Source organism: Schistocerca gregaria, chromosome 6 (genome assembly GCF_023897955.1).
Source record: "Schistocerca gregaria isolate iqSchGreg1 chromosome 6, iqSchGreg1.2, whole genome shotgun sequence".
In the NCBI taxonomy this organism is placed as follows: Eukaryota; Metazoa; Arthropoda; class Insecta; order Orthoptera; family Acrididae; genus Schistocerca; species Schistocerca gregaria.
The window spans coordinates 273,143,009-273,166,006 of record NC_064925.1 but is presented as its reverse complement, the minus strand read 5'-3'; the positions used below and the strand labels follow the sequence as shown (position 1 = coordinate 273,166,006).

At 39.7% G+C, this 22,998-nt stretch overlaps 1 protein-coding gene across 2 annotated transcripts in view; it reads right to left on the bottom strand.

Moving 5' to 3' along the window:
- LOC126279057 (exportin-1) overlaps window positions 1-22,998 on the bottom strand; it is a 150,205-nt gene that overhangs the window by 31,377 nt on the left and 95,830 nt on the right. For both annotated transcript variants that reach the window (XM_049979488.1, XM_049979486.1), the window contains exons 11-14: window positions 21,141-21,375; window positions 16,864-17,027; window positions 16,635-16,769; window positions 12,545-12,649 (exon numbers count right to left, since the gene is read on the bottom strand). In XM_049979488.1, coding sequence (XP_049835445.1) covers window positions 12,545-12,649; window positions 16,635-16,769; window positions 16,864-17,027; window positions 21,141-21,375 — 639 coding nt within the window. The remainder of the gene's footprint in view (window positions 1-12,544; window positions 12,650-16,634; window positions 16,770-16,863; window positions 17,028-21,140; window positions 21,376-22,998) is intronic.

The window sequence follows — 22,998 nt, the reverse complement described above, 5'->3', positions numbered from 1 at the left end:
ATGTTATGGTGTTTGTCACAAAGGGCATGACACAACTTGACCAAAGTTTTAATGTAGGCTCCGGCATTCTCAGTGGTTTCATGTTCAGCAAAGTTGACCAATAACACACCTTGCATATCCCAGAACACTGCCACAAGCACTTGCATAGCAAAATGAGTAACTCTGAAATTCTTTTCGTACTGGGGAACCAGACTGTTCCCACTCTTTAATGGCCTCTCTGGTTTCGGTCGTGTAGTGGTATGCCCACAACTCATCAACAGTGGTGATACCTTCTGTAGTGTAAGGTGTTACCTTCTGTAGTGTAAGGTGTTAAGTGAACCAAGCTGGTCATCATTCACTGGCCCATGTGGTTATCTGTTGGGTCTTTGGTAGCCAGCAAGCGCTAACTTTGCAGAATTTCAACATGTTATGAACAGTATCATACACAACACCATAGGAAATGTTTAACTACTACAGTAAGATTCGTATTTGCACATGCCAGTCATTCAAAATTGCTGCCTCAACCGCTTTGACATTCTGCGGGATTGCAGCCGCTACTGGCCACCAGGAGTATCACTAAGGTTCACATGGTTCTCTTAGAAGAGTGCACAACACCCATAGAGATAGCTACAGTCATCCCCATACATACTACGCATGTGGCCCACAAATATTGAACAACACTTCACTGTTCTTCAAAAGTTGGCAACAGTAACATGCGTCCCGTGTTTGTTTTGTAGTTCAGGCTTCTCTCACAAGAGATGCACATAAATATAAAATACCCTCTGCAGTGCAAACTTCAAACTATATTGTCACGAAATTTTCATGTTCCAGCTGCAGTATCACAGGAGTAAAAAAAAATAATGTTTTTTTTAATTTCCAATCCTCCCTTGTATATGCTCAATACAGTAAATGTAACAGCAGTACTGTCATATATCAAAGAGGAACTTGAAACTTTCAGCATGGGCCAAGATCACATATAGGAACTATGGCTCAAATTATAAAGAGTAGTTCACAATGCACTGGACAGATATGATGCCACTAGAATGATTTGTTCTGGGTGACACCCTCCATGGTATACAGTCAGACTGTAAAGAAACTTCTAAAGAAACAAGAAACTACTGCATAATAGGTGTGAAATGAAGCACAGGGTTATAAAGAGAGTTGCTGAATGAAACACGTTTGGCTGTCAAGATAGCAATGTGTGAAATCTTCAATGACTACCATAGCAGAATACCATCAAGTGACCTTTTACGAAACTCAAAGAAATTCTGTCATAAGTTAAGGCTGTTAGTGGCAAAAAAGTTAGTCTTCATTAACTCGAGAATGTGACAGGAACTGAAACTGATGGTAAGAAAGCAAAAGCTGAAATGCTTAACTCTGTTTTCAAGTGTTCCTTTACAAAGGAAAATCCAGGAGAATTGCCCCAATTTAATCCTCTTTCCACTGAAAATATGAATGAAATAGATATTACTATCAATGGCACTGAGGAACAGCTGAAACCTGTTAAAACTGAACAGAGCTCCAAGGTCAAACAGAAACCCTATCAAATTCTATACTGAATTTGCGGCTAAGTTACCCCATGTTCTAACTCTAATATATTGTAGATCTCTTGCATAAAAAACTGTGCCCAGAGTTTGAAGAAAGCATAGGTCACACTTGTTTATAAGAAGGTTGTAGAACTAATCTACAGAACTACCATCCAATATCCTTGACATCGATTTGTTGTATGATCTTGGAACACATTCTGAACTTGAACATAATAAGGTATTCTGAACATAATGACTTTCTCCATGCCAACTGGCATGGATTCCAATCTATTATGTGAAAGCCAAATTATCCTTTTCTCACACAACACAATGAAAGCTTAGGGTCAAGGCAGTCAGATTGATGCAATATTTCTCGATTTCCAAGAAGCATTTGATTCAGTACCACATTTACACTTTTTGTCGAAAGTACAATCATATGTTGCATAAAGAAAAATTTGTGACTGGACTGAGGAATTTTTTGTAGGGAGATCATAGCAGGTTATCTTGGATGGAAAGGCAGCATCAGATGTAGAAATAACTTCAGTTGTGCCCCAGGGAAATGGGTAGGGACCATTGCTTTTCATGTTGTGTTTTGATGGCTTGAAGACAATATTAATAGTAACCTTAGACTTTTGCAGATGATGCAGATTTCTATAATATTGTTTGAAAAAAGCTGCATAAATATTCAGTCAGGTCTTAAGATTTCAAAGTGGTGCAAATATTGGTAATTTGCTTTAAATGTTCAAAAATTGTGCTCTTCACAAGTCAAAAAAGTGTAGTATCCCATGATAACGACATCAATGAGACACAGTTGGAAATGGCCAACTCGTACAAATACCTCAGCAGGGATGTGAAATGGAATGACCACATAGGCTCAGTCGTGCGTAAAGCACTTGGTAGACTTTGATTTATTGTTAGATTACTGGGAAAATGCAATCAGTCTACAAAGCAGACTGTTTACAAATCATTCATGTGACCCACTCTAGAAGAATGTTTCTCAAGTGTGTGGGACTTGTACCAAATGTAACAGAGGATATCGAAAGTTCAAGGTGTGGCTATAAAATAATGGGACTGATGCTGTCACAGAGCAAGTTCACATGCATCAAAGATAAACAACCGACAGCTGTGAAGTGTGAAGCCCTCTCAGACAAATGCAGAATATCTGGTGTCTGTAGACAAGCCAGTGGGGGCGGGGCCAAGCCAGTGGGGGCGGGGCCAAGCCAGTGGGGGCGGGGCCAAGCCAGTGGGGGCGGGGCCAAGCCAGTGGGGGCGGGGCCAAGCCAGTGGGGGCGGGGCCAAGCCAGTGGGGGCGGGGCCAAGCCAGTGGGGGCGGGGCCAAGCCAGTGGGGGCGGGGCCAAGCCAGTGGGGGCGGGGCCAAGCCAGTGGGGGCGGGGCCAAGCCAGTGGGGGCGGGGCCAAGCCAGTGGGGACGGGGCCAAGCCAGTGGGGACGGGGCCAAGCCAGTGGGGACGGGGCCAAGCCAGTGGGGACGGGGCCAAGCCAGTGGGGACGGGGCCAAGCCAGTGGGGACGGGGCCAAGCCAGTGGGGACGGGGCCAAGCCAGTGGGGACGGGGCCAAGCCAGTGGGGACGGGGCCAAGCCAGTGGGGACGGGGCCAAGCCAGTGGGGACGGGGCCAAGCCAGTGGGGACGGGGCCAAGCCAGTGGGGACGGGGCCAAGCCAGTGGGGACGGGGCCAAGCCAGTGGGGACGGGGCCAAGCCAGTGGGGACGGGGCCAAGCCAGTGGGGACGGGGCCAAGCCAGTGGGGACGGGGCCAAGCCAGTGGGGACGGGGCCAAGCCAGTGGGGACGGGGCCAAGCCAGTGGGGACGGGGCCAAGCCAGTGGGGACGGGGCCAAGCCAGTGGGGACGGGGCCAAGCCAGTGGGGACGGGGCCAAGCCAGTGGGGACGGGGCCAAGCCAGTGGGGACGGGGCCAAGCCAGTGGGGACGGGGCCAAGCCAGTGGGGACGGGGCCAAGCCAGTGGGGACGGGGCCAAACCAGTGGGGACGGGGCCAAACCAGTGGGGACGGGGCCAAACCAGTGGGGACGGGGCCAAACCAGTGGGGACGGGGCCAAACCAGTGGGGACGGGACCAAACCAGTGGGGACGGGGCCAAACCAGTGGGGACGGGGCCAAACCAGTGGGGACGGGGCCAAACCAGTGGGGACGGGGCCAAACCAGTGGGGACGGGGCCAAACCAGTGGGGACGGGGGCCTTCATTTGAGTAAGACCTGTTATTTTGTTTTGCCAGAAAAATGATAAGAGCAACACACTGGTATGAAGTTTCACATGAAACTTGGAAAAACTGTTACTGAAAGCTATCTGTTACTAAAAGAAGTATATGGTAAAGACCATTATTACGTATGCAAGTTTTTGGATGGTTGAAACGTTTCCCACGTCGCCAAGTGGAATTTAAAGATGACTTGTGCCTGGGACGCCCTTCAACATAAAAAATGGATGACAATGTTGAAAAGTAGGTAATCTGATTCTATCTCAATGTCAGCTGAGTATTTCATCAACTGCTGAAACCGTAGGCCCAACTTCATCGAGAGCAAAACAAATTCAAATGAGTAAGTAAAGATTCAAAGATTCAAAGTGATGATGATTCCTTACCCCTCCCCCTCAATATTCATGGAATTTATATCTTCACTGAGGACCTGAATGTCAAACTATTAATCAATATTACTACCTTGAGGTTCTTCTTCAACTCCACGAGAAAATAAGGAAAAAACCACCAAACTTGTGGAAGAACAAGTCATGGGTTTCGTATCAAGACAATGCAGCGTCTCATACTGCATGACTGTTAAGAGGTTTCTAGCGAAGTACAGTATCCCAGTGTTAGACCATCCATATTATTCGCCTGACCTAGCACTATGTGATTTACCTACACCGCAAGGTCAAATCTGCATTAAAAAGCCAAGATTTCAGCCCATCAAATAGCGAAAGAAAAAGTGAAACATGTCAGTCAGGAGCTCACAGGGGAAGACTTCCAGCACTACTTTAATCAATGGAAAATTCACATGGAGTGTTGAAGGGATGGAGGAGGGCAGCATGCTAAGGGTGACAATAACATGTATGTATCTGAAATAAAATGTTTCACAGAAATAGACCTATTATGTTATACAGAGAAAGGCAGCATGAATTGTCACAGGTCTGTTTGGCCGGTGTGAAAGTGTCACAGACTTGCTGAAGAAACTGAACTGACAGGCTCTCGAAGATAGATGTACACTATCCTGGGAAAGATTACTTATAGAGTTTAAAGAACAAGTTTTAATTGGTGACTCTAGAAATATACAACAACTCACTATGTATCACTCTCACAGGGATCGTGAGGACGAGATTACATTAATTATAGCACGCACAGAGGCGTTTAAACAGTTATTCTTCTTGTGGTCCATATGTGAATCAAATGGGAAGAAACCCTAATACAACAGGACGTACTCTCTGCCATGCGCTTCACAGTGGTTTGCTGAGTATAGAAGTAGATGTAAGTCTTGCAGGAACAGATGCAAAGAAGCAAGAAGAAAATGGAGATGTCACAAGCTAATGAAACAATGTTTCGGGTTTTGAAGTCAACGAAAAAGTAGTGAACATATTAAGCAGGATGGGCAATATAATATTAAAATTAGGAAAAACAAGCAGTGAGCTATTGATATGTTTTCACTGCTCTGTAAGACAGGACTATGCACTTTATCATCTTCTGTTATAGTCTAGATGGTTAAATAATGTACAATACACCAATAGTTTGTTAAAATGACAACCCCTATTCAGTTACCAGTATTGATTCCCCGATGGAGAGTTGCTAAATGAACAATGTTTGTTTGTTCTGAGAAGATTAATAAAGACTGCAATGTTAGCATATTTTTATTGTTTCTACATCACATGCCAAGAACATATTTTAGATGCTACAGGTTCACGTCACATTCCTGCGTTCCAATTGGCTGATGACAGAAGTGTACACACATCTGATATACAGGATTTAGCTAGTCTTGATATATATGTGGAACATTTTTGCTCATTATATAACTAAGAAGTAAGTTTGAGGGTTTCTGGGTGTGACATTAAGAACTTGTCTCCAAAAAGTCACATTTTGAATTATAATTCATTGAGATGTTAACAAGTTTCCACTTAACTAACTGACACCAAGTGATGCTGATTGACTGCTGCTTCATCTATGCCAACTGCATAATTGGGATCGATGTTACAGGACATGTGTTCAACACAACTTTCCCAGCCATTATCAACTTTCTAAACCTTACACTTGCTACTTCTCAATCATGTAGATCCTCAGCTGGCCTTGAAGAGGCTAAATGCATCCAAATCCAGGCCTTCCACCAAACTACTGATGGTACGGTGAATCCATTAAAATATCTTCTGGATGGTTATTTGACATTCTGACTGGTCAACTTGTGACGAAGCAAGCTAGAATATTTTTACTTTCCCTCCTTTAAATTCATTTTTCCATGCCTGACTTGTTACCATAGACATTTATGAGTATAATCTGCATTTTCATAAAAGAGGAGAGTTGGCCCTCAGTTTTAAAGAATATAGCACCAGATGTAATTTTGTGCTTAGTTTTAAATATGCAATTGATTTCGGCTATTCCTAGTTAGTGTTTTCTGTTATAAGGTGAAATCGGTAATAGTTTTGTAACTTAAATTCTATTTTTAAATTATAAACAAATACAAATTCTGTACTAATTATAAACATTTGGAGGAACAATTAATAGCTTTCTTTGATTATTTATTTGACTCTATTCGAAAACATGTTAGCAAAGCCAGCTCTTAATTAATTCTAAACTAATTACCAGTTTTGTCCGAAGTACTGTTTGCATAACTATATCTGTTAATTTAATCACTAAAACAAATAATTCAGCTTAACCCCTGTGGTAGAAGAAACTGTTAAAAAGAACCAATTTTTCGATGCATTCAGTTACTTGAATGAGTTTTGTTTTAATTGTAATTTCTGTAAATTAAATATCAAACAATGTGTAGTTTCAGTGCCTATTATTGTGATGATATATAAGAGCCTGATTTTTGGTCCTGAGACAGTCAGTACATGGCTGAGCTTCAGACATTTAACCGTTAAGTAAGTGTTACACCAATAGACCTTGTGTTAAAACAATGACAGTGTCTATTTAATGTATTTGAAAGACTGTGAAATGTGTGGGTAGGTTTTTACTGCTCGTAGATGTCCAACACAAAAACTATTGTAGCAATATGTTGATGTTTGCCTGCAAACTATTGATGAGGCTTACTGAAATCTGCCAATAGTTAATTGACCCTATTAACGGTGTACATTGAGGGGTTGTGAACAGTGAAAAGTAAAGAACTGTGAAATGCAACTATCCACATGTCGGCTACATTATTTATAGTAGTCAGTGTCAAAATTCCATCCTCCATTTTTCAGCCCATACCACAATGCAGTACGTCAACAGCGAGGACCATCAACGAAGAAATAAAAAAGGTGAACGTCACAAGCTATAGAGGCTAACTTCAGCTTCTATTCAATTTCATCAGAACAGTAATAAATTTATGATGACTGTTCAAATAATACCAGCTTTTTTTTTTTTTTTTTTTTTTTTTTAATATAAATCAGTCGTCATTCAGATATAATGGTTGCAGAATTTCTCTGTACAACTCCTTATTGACGGTAACACCCTCCGAGTGCGTTCTCGCAATGGACCAGGTCATTGGAGTAAAAAAAGATGAGTCAGCATGACTTTCATGTTGCTGTGGACCTGACCTGCTTTTTTGGGTATTGGGGATGATGGATGCTTCCATATCAATGATTGGAACTTTGTATCTTGGTCATACCCATAAACCCTAGATTTGTCACTAGTGATCACTGTGTTAAGGAAGTTGGGACTATGGTTCACAGTATCCAGCAAGCCCTGTGCAATCTCCAAGTTTTGGTACACATTTTACTGAGCTGCTCCTGCATTCCCATTGTTCCATTAAAATGGAATGAATGGGATCAATACTAATTTTAACCTCGCCTGCAAGTTGTCCGATTATGATTAATCTATCATGCATCTCCATGGTCCTTTTCGTGGCAAAGAACAACCTCATTAGTGAATGTTAAAGACCTAACTGAACATGCTTCACTCTTCACTGACAAGTATTGTCTTTGAAGTGGATGTACCACTCCCTTATCTGTGTGGTATTCATTGCTACTTTCCCAAACACTTATTGAATCTTTTGGATTATTTCAACTTGATAACCACCACCAAGCTTAAAACAAAATTTGTTGTAGTAACATTTTTCCACTTTTTCTGTAATTTTGCCCATAACACAAAATCCAATGACTACCACTTACACGCGTTCACTTGTCAATGGATAGGCAGTGAATGGTCGCTTCCATAGTCGTGAAAAAAATTGAGTGTTAGCACTCACAAACACGGAGCATGCATCCCAGATACCATTGTTGGTTTCAACAAAAAAAATTAAGATCAGATACTTTCTGAACAGTCCTTGCATAACAGAAGGAGGAGCTGCACAGTGGGATTCCACATCCCCTAAAATATTTTCAGTAGCCTTGAGGCATTTTTTCAGAACCAAATTGTGAAAATGGAGAAAGATACCTGTTAAAAGAAATCTATCTGAATCATGTTTATTTTGCTCACATCACTGGACTGTTCTCCTCTAATCCAAAGAACTTCCACACACTTACTAAAGTAATTTGAAAATACACCTAAAAATCAATCACAATAAGACTAAAATAATGTGTAATGAACACAATGGGAAGAAAATGGGACAAATCAGTACAAGAATTTTCATATTTTTGGCATGAAAAGAAATAGCCAGGGAAGTATAAAAAAATCAGGAGTGCTTTTGGTGAACTAAACAGGGTTTCCTAAACCAAGCTTCTGATGTGCCTAAAAAGGAAAAATCAACATTAGCAATCAACATGTGTCATCAGTTGTAACTTGGGACAGTAAGCAATCTACCAACTTCTAATGCAAAAAGCATACATAAATAAGCATAAATGTGGATCAACAGACAATGGAGGGAGAGAGTGGGGGTGGTGATTACATGGAAAGACAGGAATAAAAATAAATGAATCTCATAAGCAACTGGAGTGAAAGACATGATTATGACTGTAACGCAAAAGTATTGGAAGTAAGCAAGACATGTGGCCTGGTGGATGGATGGTTGGTGAACCAAGGAACACAGGCAGATAGCATTAGAAAATCTGAAGTAAAGACATTGATGCATGTAGGTAAAGACTGTAATGTACAGAGAAGTCTAGATGGTGTCTTTATCCAGAGGAGGATGTCAAACAACTGATGAGGATACTTCTGTAGTTAGCAGTAGTGGCTGATGAAATGTTTAGAGATTTAAGAAACTACACACTTTTCACAAACTATACAAGTTTTGTTTGCTGTCTTCAATTAGGTGAGGACTGTGTACAAATACTCAAATTTATGAAAAGTGCAAAATGCTCAATTATTTTCCATTAAACTGTTAGGAACTTAAGGATTTGCAAGGCAAAGGTATGAAACAAGTGATTAATGGGATAAGAGGCCATCATATAATGTCTTCACTTTTAATGTAATCAAGATCCAGTGGGGGCTCCAGAGGCTGCAGATTAGCAAGACTTTTATCCAAACACCCACTGTTCCCATCACGCACACTTTCCTTCAAAATCTGACTGACAAAAATTATATCCTCATATCCTTTGCGACACTGGTTTCCATCACTGTAGCCAAGAATACTTACTGAAGAATTAAGAGCATTAAAAATGTTGATGGACGTATTTATGAATGTTTCCTTGTTGTGGAAAAAACAGTTTTGCTGAGTCCAAAGTGCCAACATTTAAGAGAAGTGAAACTTGAGACAATCAGTAGACATGCTATGAATTCAGTGTATATATTTTGGGCTCTGTTACATAACATGCTCTGGGTCCAAATTCCCAACTCCAGAGTTAAATAAATCAAATATGAACAAATATTGGACATTTGCAATGACATAACAATTGCAAAGCCTAACAAGACAGAAATGTAAATGCAACCATGATATACGAACGACAACTTCCTGAAAAGTTATTTATGGGGGGGACCAGATCCTTTGGACAAAGGAATATAAATTTGTTTTATGGAATTTTTTCTATATGTCAGAATTTCTGTAACACTGAAAACTGGCTCTGACATCAATCAACAATTTATTTTGGAAATAGACTTTCCACACTGGTGGTATTATATTTATTTACCTTTCATTATTGCTACTGATTTCAGGGTTGTAGCACCATTCTCAAGTAATTATTCCTTGTCACTAAGTAGTCTGGCACATTACTGGGTTTCTTGATAATGGGGTTACGACCCCAAAACTAGTAGCAAGAACAAAAGATAAATAAATAAGATAAATACAGTGCTGCTATGGAAAAAACAAATACTTTAGAAGTTATGGACTTACCAATATAATTCATCTTTAAGAGTTCTGGAAAAGAGCATAATCAACCAATATGCAACCTTTCAGAGGCACATGCTCCTTACTCTGACTGAAGCATTGAAGGGAAAGGAAAATGGATAACTGAAAGGGACAGGCAATGAATAGGAAATTTGGAGGGTTACAAAAATGTCTCCCTCGAATCCCAGATCAGGGAGACTTAAACGGAATGAGTATTTCTTCTCATCCTCTTCGGTAAGTCCACCCTGATCCAGGGTCATGCGTGACTTTTCCATAACTCTCCCCACTTCCTAAACCTCACAGTCCTTTTCCTTCATCCCTATTCCTTTCCCTTCACTTACAGCCATAGCTACAAAGATACTCCGCAAACCACTGCATGGTGCACAGCAGAGTGCACCACATCAGTCATCTCCTTTCCCTTTTCCACTCAGAGGAGAGAGAACAACTACTGTCTATAAGCCTTCACACAAGCCCTAATTTCTCTTGTCTTTTTTTGTGGTCTTTATGCGAATTGTATATTGGTGGCAGTAGAACGGTTCTGCAGTAGATCTCTAATGTTGGTTACCTAAATTTCCTCACAAGTGCCTCACAAAACGAGTATTGTCTCACCTCCAGGGATTCCAATTTGAGTTCACGAAGTGCATCTCAGTAATACTTGCAAGGCTAATCGAACTTATCGGTAACAAATCTAGCAGCACGGCTATGAATTGCTTCAATGTCTTCCTTTAATCCAACCTGGTGGAGATCCCAAACACTCAATCAGCCCTCAAGAATAGATCACACTAGCATGCTATACCTCATCTGCTTTATAAATGAGCTTCCCAATAAAACAAAGATGCGTACTCTACTTCCCTAGTACCAATCTGACATGCTCATTCCACCTTCATATGACTTTGCAACACTATGCCTACATATTTAATCTACATGACAGTGTCAAGCACCAACTACTAATGCTGTATTCGCACATTACAGGATTGTTTTTCCTTCACATCCACATTAACCCACATTATTATACATTTAGAGCATCCTGCCATTCATCACACCAACTAGAAATTCTGTCAAAGTCATCTTCTATCCTTCCACAATCACTCAACGACAAGAATTTCTATACCCCACAGTGTCATCAGCTCACTTCGTCCATCACACTACAGGCGTGAAGCTTCCTAAATCTGTGCTGATTTCTGGACAGAAGCTTTTCTTTCTCATGGAAATTGATTGTATTCCAATTCAGTATATATTTCAAAATATTGTAGCAAACCAATGTTAGGGATGATGCTATAAATCAAGACACGGTGCACACTGAAAATTCATTTTATAACCAAATGAAAACATTTTACAGTGCAAACACACAAATGTATGTGATTGTGAGAATATGAACATTCTTCAAAATATATTTCACTGGAAGAACACCGCAAAAAGGAAAGTGCCACATGGGCATTTCACATTTGCATTTTAACACAACTCTGGAGAGCAACAATTTTTGCTATACACTTATAATTGTTGTTTACCCTAGGGCAACTAACAGGAAACCAATTTATCATTTGTTTAAATGCAAGTGTAAAAAATAGTCTGATAATGAATTGTAGAAAGTTCGAAACCAGTAATGGTCCTTTTTGAAAAAATTAACATAAAACTAATTTGTGGCTGGTTGCTGTAGAGCATAAAATGTATTTCATATAACAGCCAATGTCTTTATTTGAAAAAACTGTGTTGTTAGACATTATAGTAAATTGAAGGTGAAGAGTGGAAGAAAGGAAAGGAGTGGATCACTGCTGTCAGCTGCATTGAGACAGTACGTGGAATTGGTGGCAACAAGTGAACATTTATACCCGTCCAGGATTCGAACCTGGAATCTCCTGCCTACTTGGCAGGTGCGGTAACCACTGCGCTGTTCCGGACGCAGCATTACTGCAACTGCATGGACTATCTCAGCTTGCCTCACGGCCAATCCACAATCCCATAAAGTGCCACCTATCCGTTTCCTTCATGTTCCTCTTCCAAGACTCCGACAGGATATTGGACACATTGGTGCATTCACACTGAAGAAGGTGTATTCATTGCCCAGTATGGCCTATGAAATTATATACATGTCTGAAAGAACAGACACCATACATTCATACCCATTATAGCTTTCAGCCGAAGCCTTCTTCAGCAAAGAAGGTGGGCACACGCACACGCACACACACAAACATGACCGAGTCATGCGAATGCAACCTAGAGAGGGGCAGGGGATGGGAAGGGATAGAAGGTGTATGTGGAGGAAGAGAAGAGCACAGTCTGGTGGGATGTGCAGGTACTCAATACAATATATCATGGTGACAGGACTGCACATAGAGCCGTATGCAGATATAAAGACATTCCTTAAAAAGCCGTTACTATTACCTCAACACAGACAAAAACCAGTGTAGTGAGCAACAGAATGGAGAATTCTCCATTTAAACAACTACTGCATATTACCATCTAAACATATCAACAGTAAGTCGCTCAAGGAATCATGGAGAAGATACAACAGAAGTGGATATGGAAGGCAGAACAAGAAACTGAAATGCAAGTTACGAACACATATTCTACTTGCTTTTGTAACTAACACAATTAATCTCTACATGCGTAAATGAAGTGTGGACTAACCTGGACAACGTATGGGTGGCCCAGTGCTTTGCAGGCTCGAACATTTGTTTTTAAAATACTTGCTAGCTGCTTCACTGCATCTGGATCTTTTAAGACCTCTACATTCTAGAACAGAACAATAAGAATTGTATTACAAGAACAAACATATTCTCACAATGGGAAAAGTAGAGAAACACTGCAGATGAGTATGACAAGATGTCTTAAATAATTACTTGTAGATTATAAATTCAATTATTTTTCAATTACTGTTATGAGTTTGTACACCCATTCATTTTGCTGAAAAAAGCATTTTCTGTGAGGTATAATTCAACTTTGTTGCAAAGAGTTACTACAGATGAGTGATTTCTTTAACTGCATCCAGCTCATTGTAATTATACATTAAAATCCCTCATAAGAACTGATAATTCATGTACGTCTACTCTGCACTGCGTAACACAGTTTCTCCATTAATAAATACATGACTGGTTAAATATAATATGTCCATTCATAAATACAGTGACTGTTCAAATACACTAATGCCCTCTTTAAAATCCACAAAAAAAAAAAAAACAAAACATATAGTAAAACAGAGTGTGCAAGAAAATATGACAGTGTTACACTTGACTCAATTATATGTACACAAAAGTATAATGGAAATCTAGGCATAGTACATGTGTGGCATTGTGAGGCATAGGATATGGGTGGCACTGTGTATGGTGTCCCATTGCCAGAGGCACACAGAGTATTAATACAGTGTGTCTGCTGCCCTAACACGATACAGGATGCTATTCGGAATGTGGATCAGGCCAGTCTGTGTGGCATGTGATCACTTCCCATTTCCTGTTACGCACACATCAGTGGTCTGTGGTGCTGGTGCTATGCTTGAAATATCTTTGTGTAGATTATGTCTGTGCAAGCACCGCTGCATTTAATTCTCAGGAGCAAAACTCAAGGACAAGATAATTATCCAGGCACCAGGATTTTAGTGCATCACATATCTTTTTCCATAGAGCTATTAAATGTTTACTCCCCAAGGGGTCTTCTCTACAGCCATATGACTGATACAACAAGATACATTCAATTCTGGGCTCAACATGTGCCAATCTGCCAATGATCCAGTCATATATAATATTCAGATGTTTCGCTAGTCTTGTTTGCTTGATGCTGACCACTTTTTCCTATAGTATGTTAGTTTTTTCATTTCTCCGGATCTTTTGTATCTATCACCTTTAATATATCTATAATAATAATCTATAATATAATAATCAGTGCATCGTGCACTGGTGCTGCTGCTCACAGTGTGGTTTCAGTTGCCTGATGCGGCATTGTATGTGTGCGCATGTGAGTATGTGCGTCTACTGTTAAAGAGGGCCTTAATGCTGAAAGCTGTAACTGTGAGAGTCTTTTTGTTGTGTCTAACCGTGACTCTCGACTATATGGTGAGTAGCAGCTTTCCTTCTCATAATACTGTTAAAATCTATTAAAAACAAAGATTCCAAGACTTACCAAGCGGGAAAGCACCGGTAGATAGGCACAATGAATAAAACACAGTGTCTGTGTGTGTGTGTGTGTGTGTGTGTGTGTGTGTGTGTGTGTGTGTGTGTGTGTGTGTGGGCGCGCGCGCGCGTGCGTATATACCTATCCTTTTTTCCCCCCTAAGGTAAGTCTTTCCGCTCCCGGGATTGGAATGACTCCTTACCCTCTCCCTTAAAACCCACATCCTTTCATCTTTCCTTTTCCTTCCCTCTTTCCTGACGAAGCAGCCGCCGATTGCGAAAGCTCAAATTTTCTATGTGTGTTTTATTCATTGTGCCTATCTACCGGCGCTTTCCCGCTTGGTAAGTCTTGAAATCTTTGTTTTTAATATATTTTTCCCATGTGGAAGTTTCTTTCTATTTTATTTACATAATCATTATTGTTAAAATCTGTTTTACATATTCTAATCTTAATCTGTCTCTACTATTTTTCACTCTACTGCTGCTTCTAGCATCAGGTTAACTATCCCTTAAATGTCATAGCAAAAGTCTACAACATTTCAGATCTGGTAAACAGTGTTCATATATTGGGTTTGTGCATAATTCCATAGTGTTTTCCAATGTTTAATAAACAGAATAGATACTGATAAGAGAGACTTTAGTCATCAATAATATATTCTGCTTTACTATTTACAACAATCTGCCAATGGCAGGGTAGCTTTTCAATTCTGTGACTGTAGAAACCACACGGTTTGGAGGTGAAGAACTTGTCAAGCCATGTTCGGACCAAATTTTCATTTGGAAAGGAAGTTCCTTAACATTTGTTCCGTACGAAGTAGGAAATGTCAAAATCTGAGGGTGCAAGATCAGTTGATTAAGTTAGGTGCCAAGCGACTTCTCAAACGAACTTCTTTATAGTGTTTTTGTCAGTCCAACAGAATGCACGTGGGTGTTATCGTGGAGTAGCATCACATCACACAGTCTTCCTGGTCACTGTTCTTGTATTGCACCTACAAGGAATCTCAGTTGTTGAATATATACGTCAGCAGTGATGGTTAAACCTCAGGGAAGCAACTCTTAGTACACCACACAGTAGTTTCTCCAGATGCATAACATTATCTTTTGTGGATACAAGCTCGTCTTTGTACGGAGAATTGCTGTGTTGTTTGGGTTCAACCATTCCTTTCTTTTCCTTGTGTTATCATAAAGACACCATTTCTCATCACCGATAACAATACAGGATAGGAATGGTTGGTGTTGTTCACCAGCCAACTGATGACGAGCAAGCAGAGATGCACATATGGCCAGTGGCTGATTTCTATGATTTTGACTTAAATCATGCAGAGTCCACACACCTGATTCGCTGCAAATGTCACACAATAGTGGAATGATAATCGTTCATCACATTTGCTGGTTCTCAAGTACATACATGTAGATCGTTCTGGATTAATCCATTTAAATAATCTTCATCAAACCCTGTGTGTTTTCTTGAACGTGGAGAGTCACGAACTTTGAAACAATCTTCCCCAAAATGAAAAAAACATTTTTTTGCCTTGCTCTGCCCAATGGCATTACCCCCATCCCATACACAGTGCAAATGTTTCTGGCTGCCTTTGCTGCTGTCACCCCTCTAATGAAGTCAAACAGAAGAATATGTCGAAATGTTCCAATTTCTCCACTTGGCACTCCATTTCCTAGTGTCCACAACTCCATTCACTACCTCTAAAATGACAAAATGTAAATTCAAATAGCAGCAGTGAACTACAATTAAAAAATGACAATCGATGAACAAACACACAGCAACCAGAACACCGACATGAAAAACAAAAACACTACTTACTTGGGCAACTACAATTTAATTCAACAGAATGTTGTTTATGATGATAAAATTTAACTGAAATCCATTATTTCTCACATGCAAATCTGTAAGGGGCATTCAAATGAAACCCGATTTTATTAACTCGAAAATGTAGTTATACACAATACACACACACAAAAATAGTCGCCAAAACTGTTGGCACATTTGTCGTATTTTGACACTAGCCCGTTGATTCCATCCTTGAAGCTAGCAGGCTGCTGTTGGATCCAGGCCTGGACCCAGTCACACACTTAACACTTTGTCATCCGTTGCGAATTGACATCTGCAAATAGCTTGTTTTAGAGGTCCAACCACATAAAAGTCACATGGTGAAAGGCTGGGACTTTACGGCAGATGTTCCACTGTTTCGCACCGAAACTGCTGCAATGGCGTCTACACAACATTGGCCATGTGGGCGGGCATTATCATACAGGAGGTTAATGCCATTGGACAACATGCCTCGGTGGTTCAAGTTAATGGCTCGTCTAATCGAATCACTCCTCACTGTTCCTGCTTACTTGCCCACATGTTTGGTATGACGGTGACTTGGGTGACCACCTTTTCTTCGCCGTAAAACCACACTGGCGCTATGCAACAGCAAATGGTGTGCACGCGTCAGTCCCTCTACCAATAGATAGCGTCACCATACCCGCAGTTATGTGATGCCCCACCTTACGTGTAGGGCAAAGGTAGATGCACTGACAAGGTTTCATTTGAATCAACCTCATACAATACGGTACAAAGAAACTCAGTTTATGTTGTAGAAAATGACATTTACCTTCGAGGCCTGACATATTATGTCATCCCACACTTGATTCGGCAGTGACATGTATTTTTCAATTAGATGCTCCTGCACAACCTGGTCCACCTGTGCACTAATCATGTGACCAACAGCCTCATAAAACGTGTGTACCTGGGGAAAAATTTTCACCAATTTAAATAAAAAAGGGCTCACAGAAACATTGTAATAGAAATATGTTTTCACAACATAATTATATGGAAGTTACCTGCTGAGTCTGTAGATCACATATAATTGAACTTATTGTTGACAGAATCTCTTCAATGAAGGGAACCACTTCTCCAACCTGCACAGTGACAAAATGTCGGCGACATTTTAAAGCAATTTTTATGAAGGTGTCACATGCCATATCTTGAACACCATCGTGTGTTTCTGGAACAGGAAGGCCATGAAGTAAATTATACTGAGGGAAACTGTTTCAGGTTATCACTACAGTATCACTTTGGGAGGGCATAAAATTATTTTATAAATTATACACTTCAAGGAGAATTGCAAGATGTGTCTAACAATAACGCATAAATTCCCTGGACAATCCACAAAATGAACTGAATGTGCGAAATACATATACTGCTGCAATGAATTTTATTGTGAATGCTAAACAAAGACCATCACTCTGCATCAGACCAATTATTCACTCCAATGTAATGACAATCTTTTCCAAACCAAGGTTACTTGGTTAACACAAATGCCACGTCCAAAGACATGGTTTTAGGCCTAAGCAAAGGACTTGTGCACGATTTTCTGCCTTACAGTACAACCTCAAGGAATGGACAATTTGGTATAGGAGGGAAAAGTACAGAGTAAAAAATGTGAGGCAGACAAAGGCTCAGCTACAGTAAGGAGATTTGAATAGCTCTAGGTTGCAGCAGTTCTGCAGCTACGAGTTTTTCAACTGACGACAACGATGACAACAACAACAACGACTATGATGAGCACAGCATAACTAAAAATTAAGAATCAACAAAAAAAGAAACCTGCTTTGAAGTTTGCATTTTAAATGTGGTAAGGCTAAACTGCTCAAAAACTCAAGACATCAGAGACAAACTAAACCACTTCCAACACCTGCTACAACAGATTTCCTCTTTGTTATTTCCTGTACTATTTGGCACATTACTTGTGGTCAAAATTTTCTGTTCTCTTTATTTCTTGTTAGATCCCAACAATTTAATTTCTATTTACAATATATTTAAGTTCATAGCTTTTGTGCTGTCAGGTCTTTCCTAAAAGTTCGTGGTTCAACAACTTTTAAACATATTCTTTCAATTTGTCAATCTATAACTTAAGCTTTTTTTTTTTAAGCACAAGATCAACTTGCATTCAAGCACAATATCATCAGTTCCCAGCAATGTCAATATTATGTTCTTCCATTTCTATTTTCAATCCTTTGATGCAAGATTAGTGTTATTCCACTATTTTATCAACATGAACAGTAGTAATGATATCTCATTTAAACTTCTGACAGTGTCACAATTTAAGAGTCCGCCGATGTATGCATTTCTATACTACAGCCAATTTATACTCAATAGAGGCACATATATTAGAAAATAGCAGCAAATAATAAAAAAAGTCATCTCAGATAAAGAAGACCAAGTCAGTTAAAATACAAATACTGTGTGTTCATCACAAGCAGTGATTTCGACGTACAGAAGGATAAAAAGAGATGCTCCATAAATTTATTAGCATGTTATTGACAAAAATTAAATTACAAAGTAACTTTTGGTTTGCAAAGAAAATGTAGAAATATTTGGGAAGTGTCAGAATCAAAAACAAATAAATGTTCACAAGTATTTGGCATGACGTAAGACAGTCCACTATTAATGGAATAACATGCGTAACTGATGTGTGGGGGGAGGGGGGGGGGGGGGGGGGGGGGAAGAGTAACATATCAAATCTGCTCAACTAAAAACATTTTCTCAAAACGTACTATGCAACACGGCAGGAATTCTGAACGTAAATGCATCTTGTACAGATGAAGATCTAGCTACAACCCACCAGGAAAAAACTGCAATTTAACAAAATCTTCAAACCAGACACTTAATACCAACCACTTAATTAAGTCTACCAATCAACCACTAAAATTTGGACAGAGCTCTTAAACACCCTAAAATCCACCATACAATTACATCAAGCCCCAAAAAGGAGAAAAAACAGGTGGTTAAACATAACTGAAGATCAGGCACTAGAAGAAAGGACCAAAGTTTGGAAAAATTTCAGCATTAGCAAATCATTGAAGGGGTGGCAAAAATTTGAAGATACAAAAACAATCAGTAAAACTCGACTCTAAGCAAAAAATGCAATGACAATAAAATCCAACTTTTAAGAAATACAACAAAACTTCAATAATAATAATAATAATAATAATAATAATACCAAGAACTTTTACAACACACTTAGATAAAATCTCGGAGGTTACCCATCACTCAGGCTGTTCTTTAATCCCAAGATACCTGATGGCTCACTACAAATCAACACAAAAGAAGCTGTGAAATTCTGATGGACGATTTCAGTAAATTTCTCAGCTGCAAATGTTCCAAAGAAGAATGCCCACACCTCATACCAACAATAAAGGAACTATAAGATATAATACAAATTAAAGCTACAGATAAAGCTGAATCTGGTGGGGAAAAACAGTAATCAGCTGCCACAACTTCAGGGCAGCAAAGCTTGACCATAATCCATATATATCTTATATACTGTAATCAAAAGTTCTCTTACACAATTCTGTGTTTGCATCCAACTGCTAATCTAAGAATCAGCTCTAGACATTTTGACAGTTTTCACCAATAGACAGACTGATTCATGAGGAAGGTTTGTGTAGAAACTCTACACCAGACTAGTTGTCCAGCTACAGATATTTAAGTGTTAGCTGTGCGAAGCCAGGCGGGTCATCAGTCAGACACTGAATTATGAAAAACACCATTTCCCCAGTAATCTGAATTGTTGCAGAACTTATGATACTAACTGAAGAAAATGTGACCCAAATAATCCCCAAGGTATTTGTACAAAATCAGTAAAACCGAATGAATCCTTTCTGAATGAAAATGTGTACTCACTCACTCACCCACCCACCCCGCAAGGACGAAACTAATCTGAACATTTCTACAGGAAATCACTCCTCCCAGTCATCTACAAGATTCTCTCAAAAGCCCTCTTCAACATGCACAAAAATAAGTGGATCTGTTGATAGGAGAGCACCAAGCAGGTTTGTGCAACGTATGGTCCTACACAGAACAGATCTGGAATCTTATGATCATTCTTGCAATGACAACAGGAATTCTATTGCCAGCTTTGTGAACTACAAGAAGGCATACAACTGTATAAACAGACAAATACTCTTTGATACAACAGCAGTTGTTTGGGAAACACTAAAACAATCTCTAAAGTGAAATTTCTGAAACATTTGTGATTAAAACTGATTGGTTGGCAGGCTCTAAGCATTACTCCATCGTCATCCTCAAAAAAATTATCAGTACATGTAAAAAGGAGCTGAAGAAATCCAAGTAGGCATAAGGAACAGGAAACAGAATCAACATTAAATGCTTGGCACTTGAGCATGATATTGCAATCATCAAAATTCACAAAGAAGAAGCCAAATACGACATAAAAAAGTACATAAAATCATAGGAAAAACTGATTTGCAAATTTTAAGAAAAAAGTACATACACATGGAAAGATTGGGTCATCTCCTCACAGAAATAACCAATGAGAACTTTGCTCATGACCCACATTTCAAATACTTTGGAAAAGTTATTCATCCATCAAGAAAGTATCAGAAAATTCTGAAAAGCAGACACGCTCACGGAATCACGACAACAAATCATCAATATCCACAACACAAAATTAGGGCACAACAACAGTCATACTTCCAAAAAGTATTACACAGTCGAGGCAACACATATTAGCAGACAAACAAAAAATTAAAGAAAGAGGATCAGGAAACGAAAAATCCTTACAAAAATTTCAGACCAATAAACAGGGAACAAATTTAGATGAGGAGAGCAACACCAGGTACAGACAGACAAACAGGAAAATCACAGACATGTTAAGGGAAAAAAAATTACACACACACACAAATTCTATGGATCCATTCATAGGATGAATGAGACCAGAACAGCAAAAAAATTCTTCAAAGTCATCCATCCTGGCAAAGTCAATAAAGGAAGATAGAATTACCAACAACTAGACATGATGAGATATGACGTAAGATCAGGGACAGTTCAGTAATGTAATCAACAGACAAGGATTTAAAAACAAAAGACAAAATAAGACGACATATGAGCGAAAGAACAACTTAATGAACACACGAAGAGAATTTGAGAAGAGAGGAGGAAACAATGAATTCATTAAAAAGGATTGAAGTCCAAAACTTTTGTCAATTGAAAATGATCATAAAAGTATAACGAGAGCAGCATGCAACAATACCATTTGATTAAATGTTAAACAAAAATAAAATATTGATGTTAACCTTACCATCCATAAACTTACCATGCATAAACTCAAAGAGTTTATTTACTACAGTCTTTAGGAATTTCCAATGTGCACGAAGGAATCTTGGGTACTGGCCCACCACATACATAATATTGGATGCGATAATTGCTTTGTTGTCTTTTCCCTTCTTCTGTTCACACAATCCGAGCAGATCTTTGATAACTGTCACCAAAAACCTTTTCTCATCCTCCTCATGCATAGCACCAGATATACTACCAATGGCCCAACATAACTGTTGAAACAAGAATGAATGATGGTTTGCAGAACAAAGGCGCATGGCGCATAAACAACATACAACAACTCCAAATAACATTATACAGTGTCCATCAAAAAGATCTCCTGTATTTGGATAGGCCGCTGTAAGAGTTGTGGTGGCAATACTGATTTGGAGGGACGTATCGATTGATAGCAGTGTATGTGCCATTCTGCCGTAGGCGCAACAACATGGCTAGGTGAGCATTGTGTATTTGTTGTGAAGGAGTATATCCTTTATGATTGTTATGTGATTACCATTCAGCAAGTATTTCGCATTCAGTTCCCGATAGAAAAATTATTTGAGTTTGGGTATCAAACATCAGGGCATCAGGTTCTGCACTGAGCACAAAATCTAATGGCTGACTTTGGACTGCAAAAATGGGGGAAAATGTGATGCATGTGATAAAGAGTCCATCCAGCAATCTCCAAAGCATTCAGCACTTAAACATGTAGCTGCCCTGGGATTGTCTAATAAGATGATTGTTGGTTGTTTGTGGGAAGAGGCCAAACAGCGAGGTCATCGGTCTCATCGGATTAGGGAAGGATGGGGAAGGAAGTCGGCCGTGCCCTTTCAAAGGAACCATCCCAGCATTTGCCTGGAGCAATTTAGGGAAATCACAGACGCGGGATGCCTAATAAGAATAATACGTATTTTGCACATAGGTGTTCACAGGCACCATCTGCCACCACAGCTGAGGGGTCAGTGTGGCAGAATGCCATGCCAAAGGCCCAGGTTAATTACTGGCCAGGTCAGAGGTTTTCTCTACTGACAGACTGGGTGTTGTGCTGTCTTCAACATCATTTCATCCTCATCAACATGCAAGTCGCCAACGACTAAAAAGACTTGCACCAGGCAACCAATCTACCAGACAGGAGGCCCTAGCCAAAAACACATTTCATTTCACATGCACCCATATAAAATGATGGTTACCTAAGAATTAACAGAAAAATTTTGATACTGTCAGAGTTGTGTGTGAGGAAATTCTCCAGAACATTCCCCCCGTCTTGATTTCTTCTGATGAAACCTATTTCAACTTGCCAGATGCTGGAAATAAAATTTCTGTTACTGGGCAGCAGAAAACCCTTAGCAACATCACCAATGACCATTTCGCAGCCATCATAGGACTGTCTGGCGCATCTATGCTGAATTTGGTGTGTGAGGTCTGTATTTTTTGAAGAAGATGGCATATTGGTAATGGTTGATTCAAATGACTAATGTCACATGGTAGAGACTTCCACTAACCTAAGTTAAACCCTTGTTGGGGACCATGTAGGGAGAGAAGACATGAGTCACAGCTCTTACTTCTCAGGGCTCTCTAGATATTTTGAGACAGCTGTTTCCTGGATGTCTTCTCTCTTTGTGAGGGGAGAATGTCTAGCCCCAAGATCATTGGGTTTACCATCAGATTTTTTTCTTTAGACACACTTCAAGGCTCAAGTGAAAAAACATCACCCAACAATCCTGCAGGCACTTAAGGAGGCAATCACCCAGCAAGTGGAGGCCCTTCCACCAGAAGTGACACAAAGAACCATGGATAACTGCAGGAAAAGGCTTCATCAATGTAACAACAATGGAGGACACTATTTATTAGACATTATG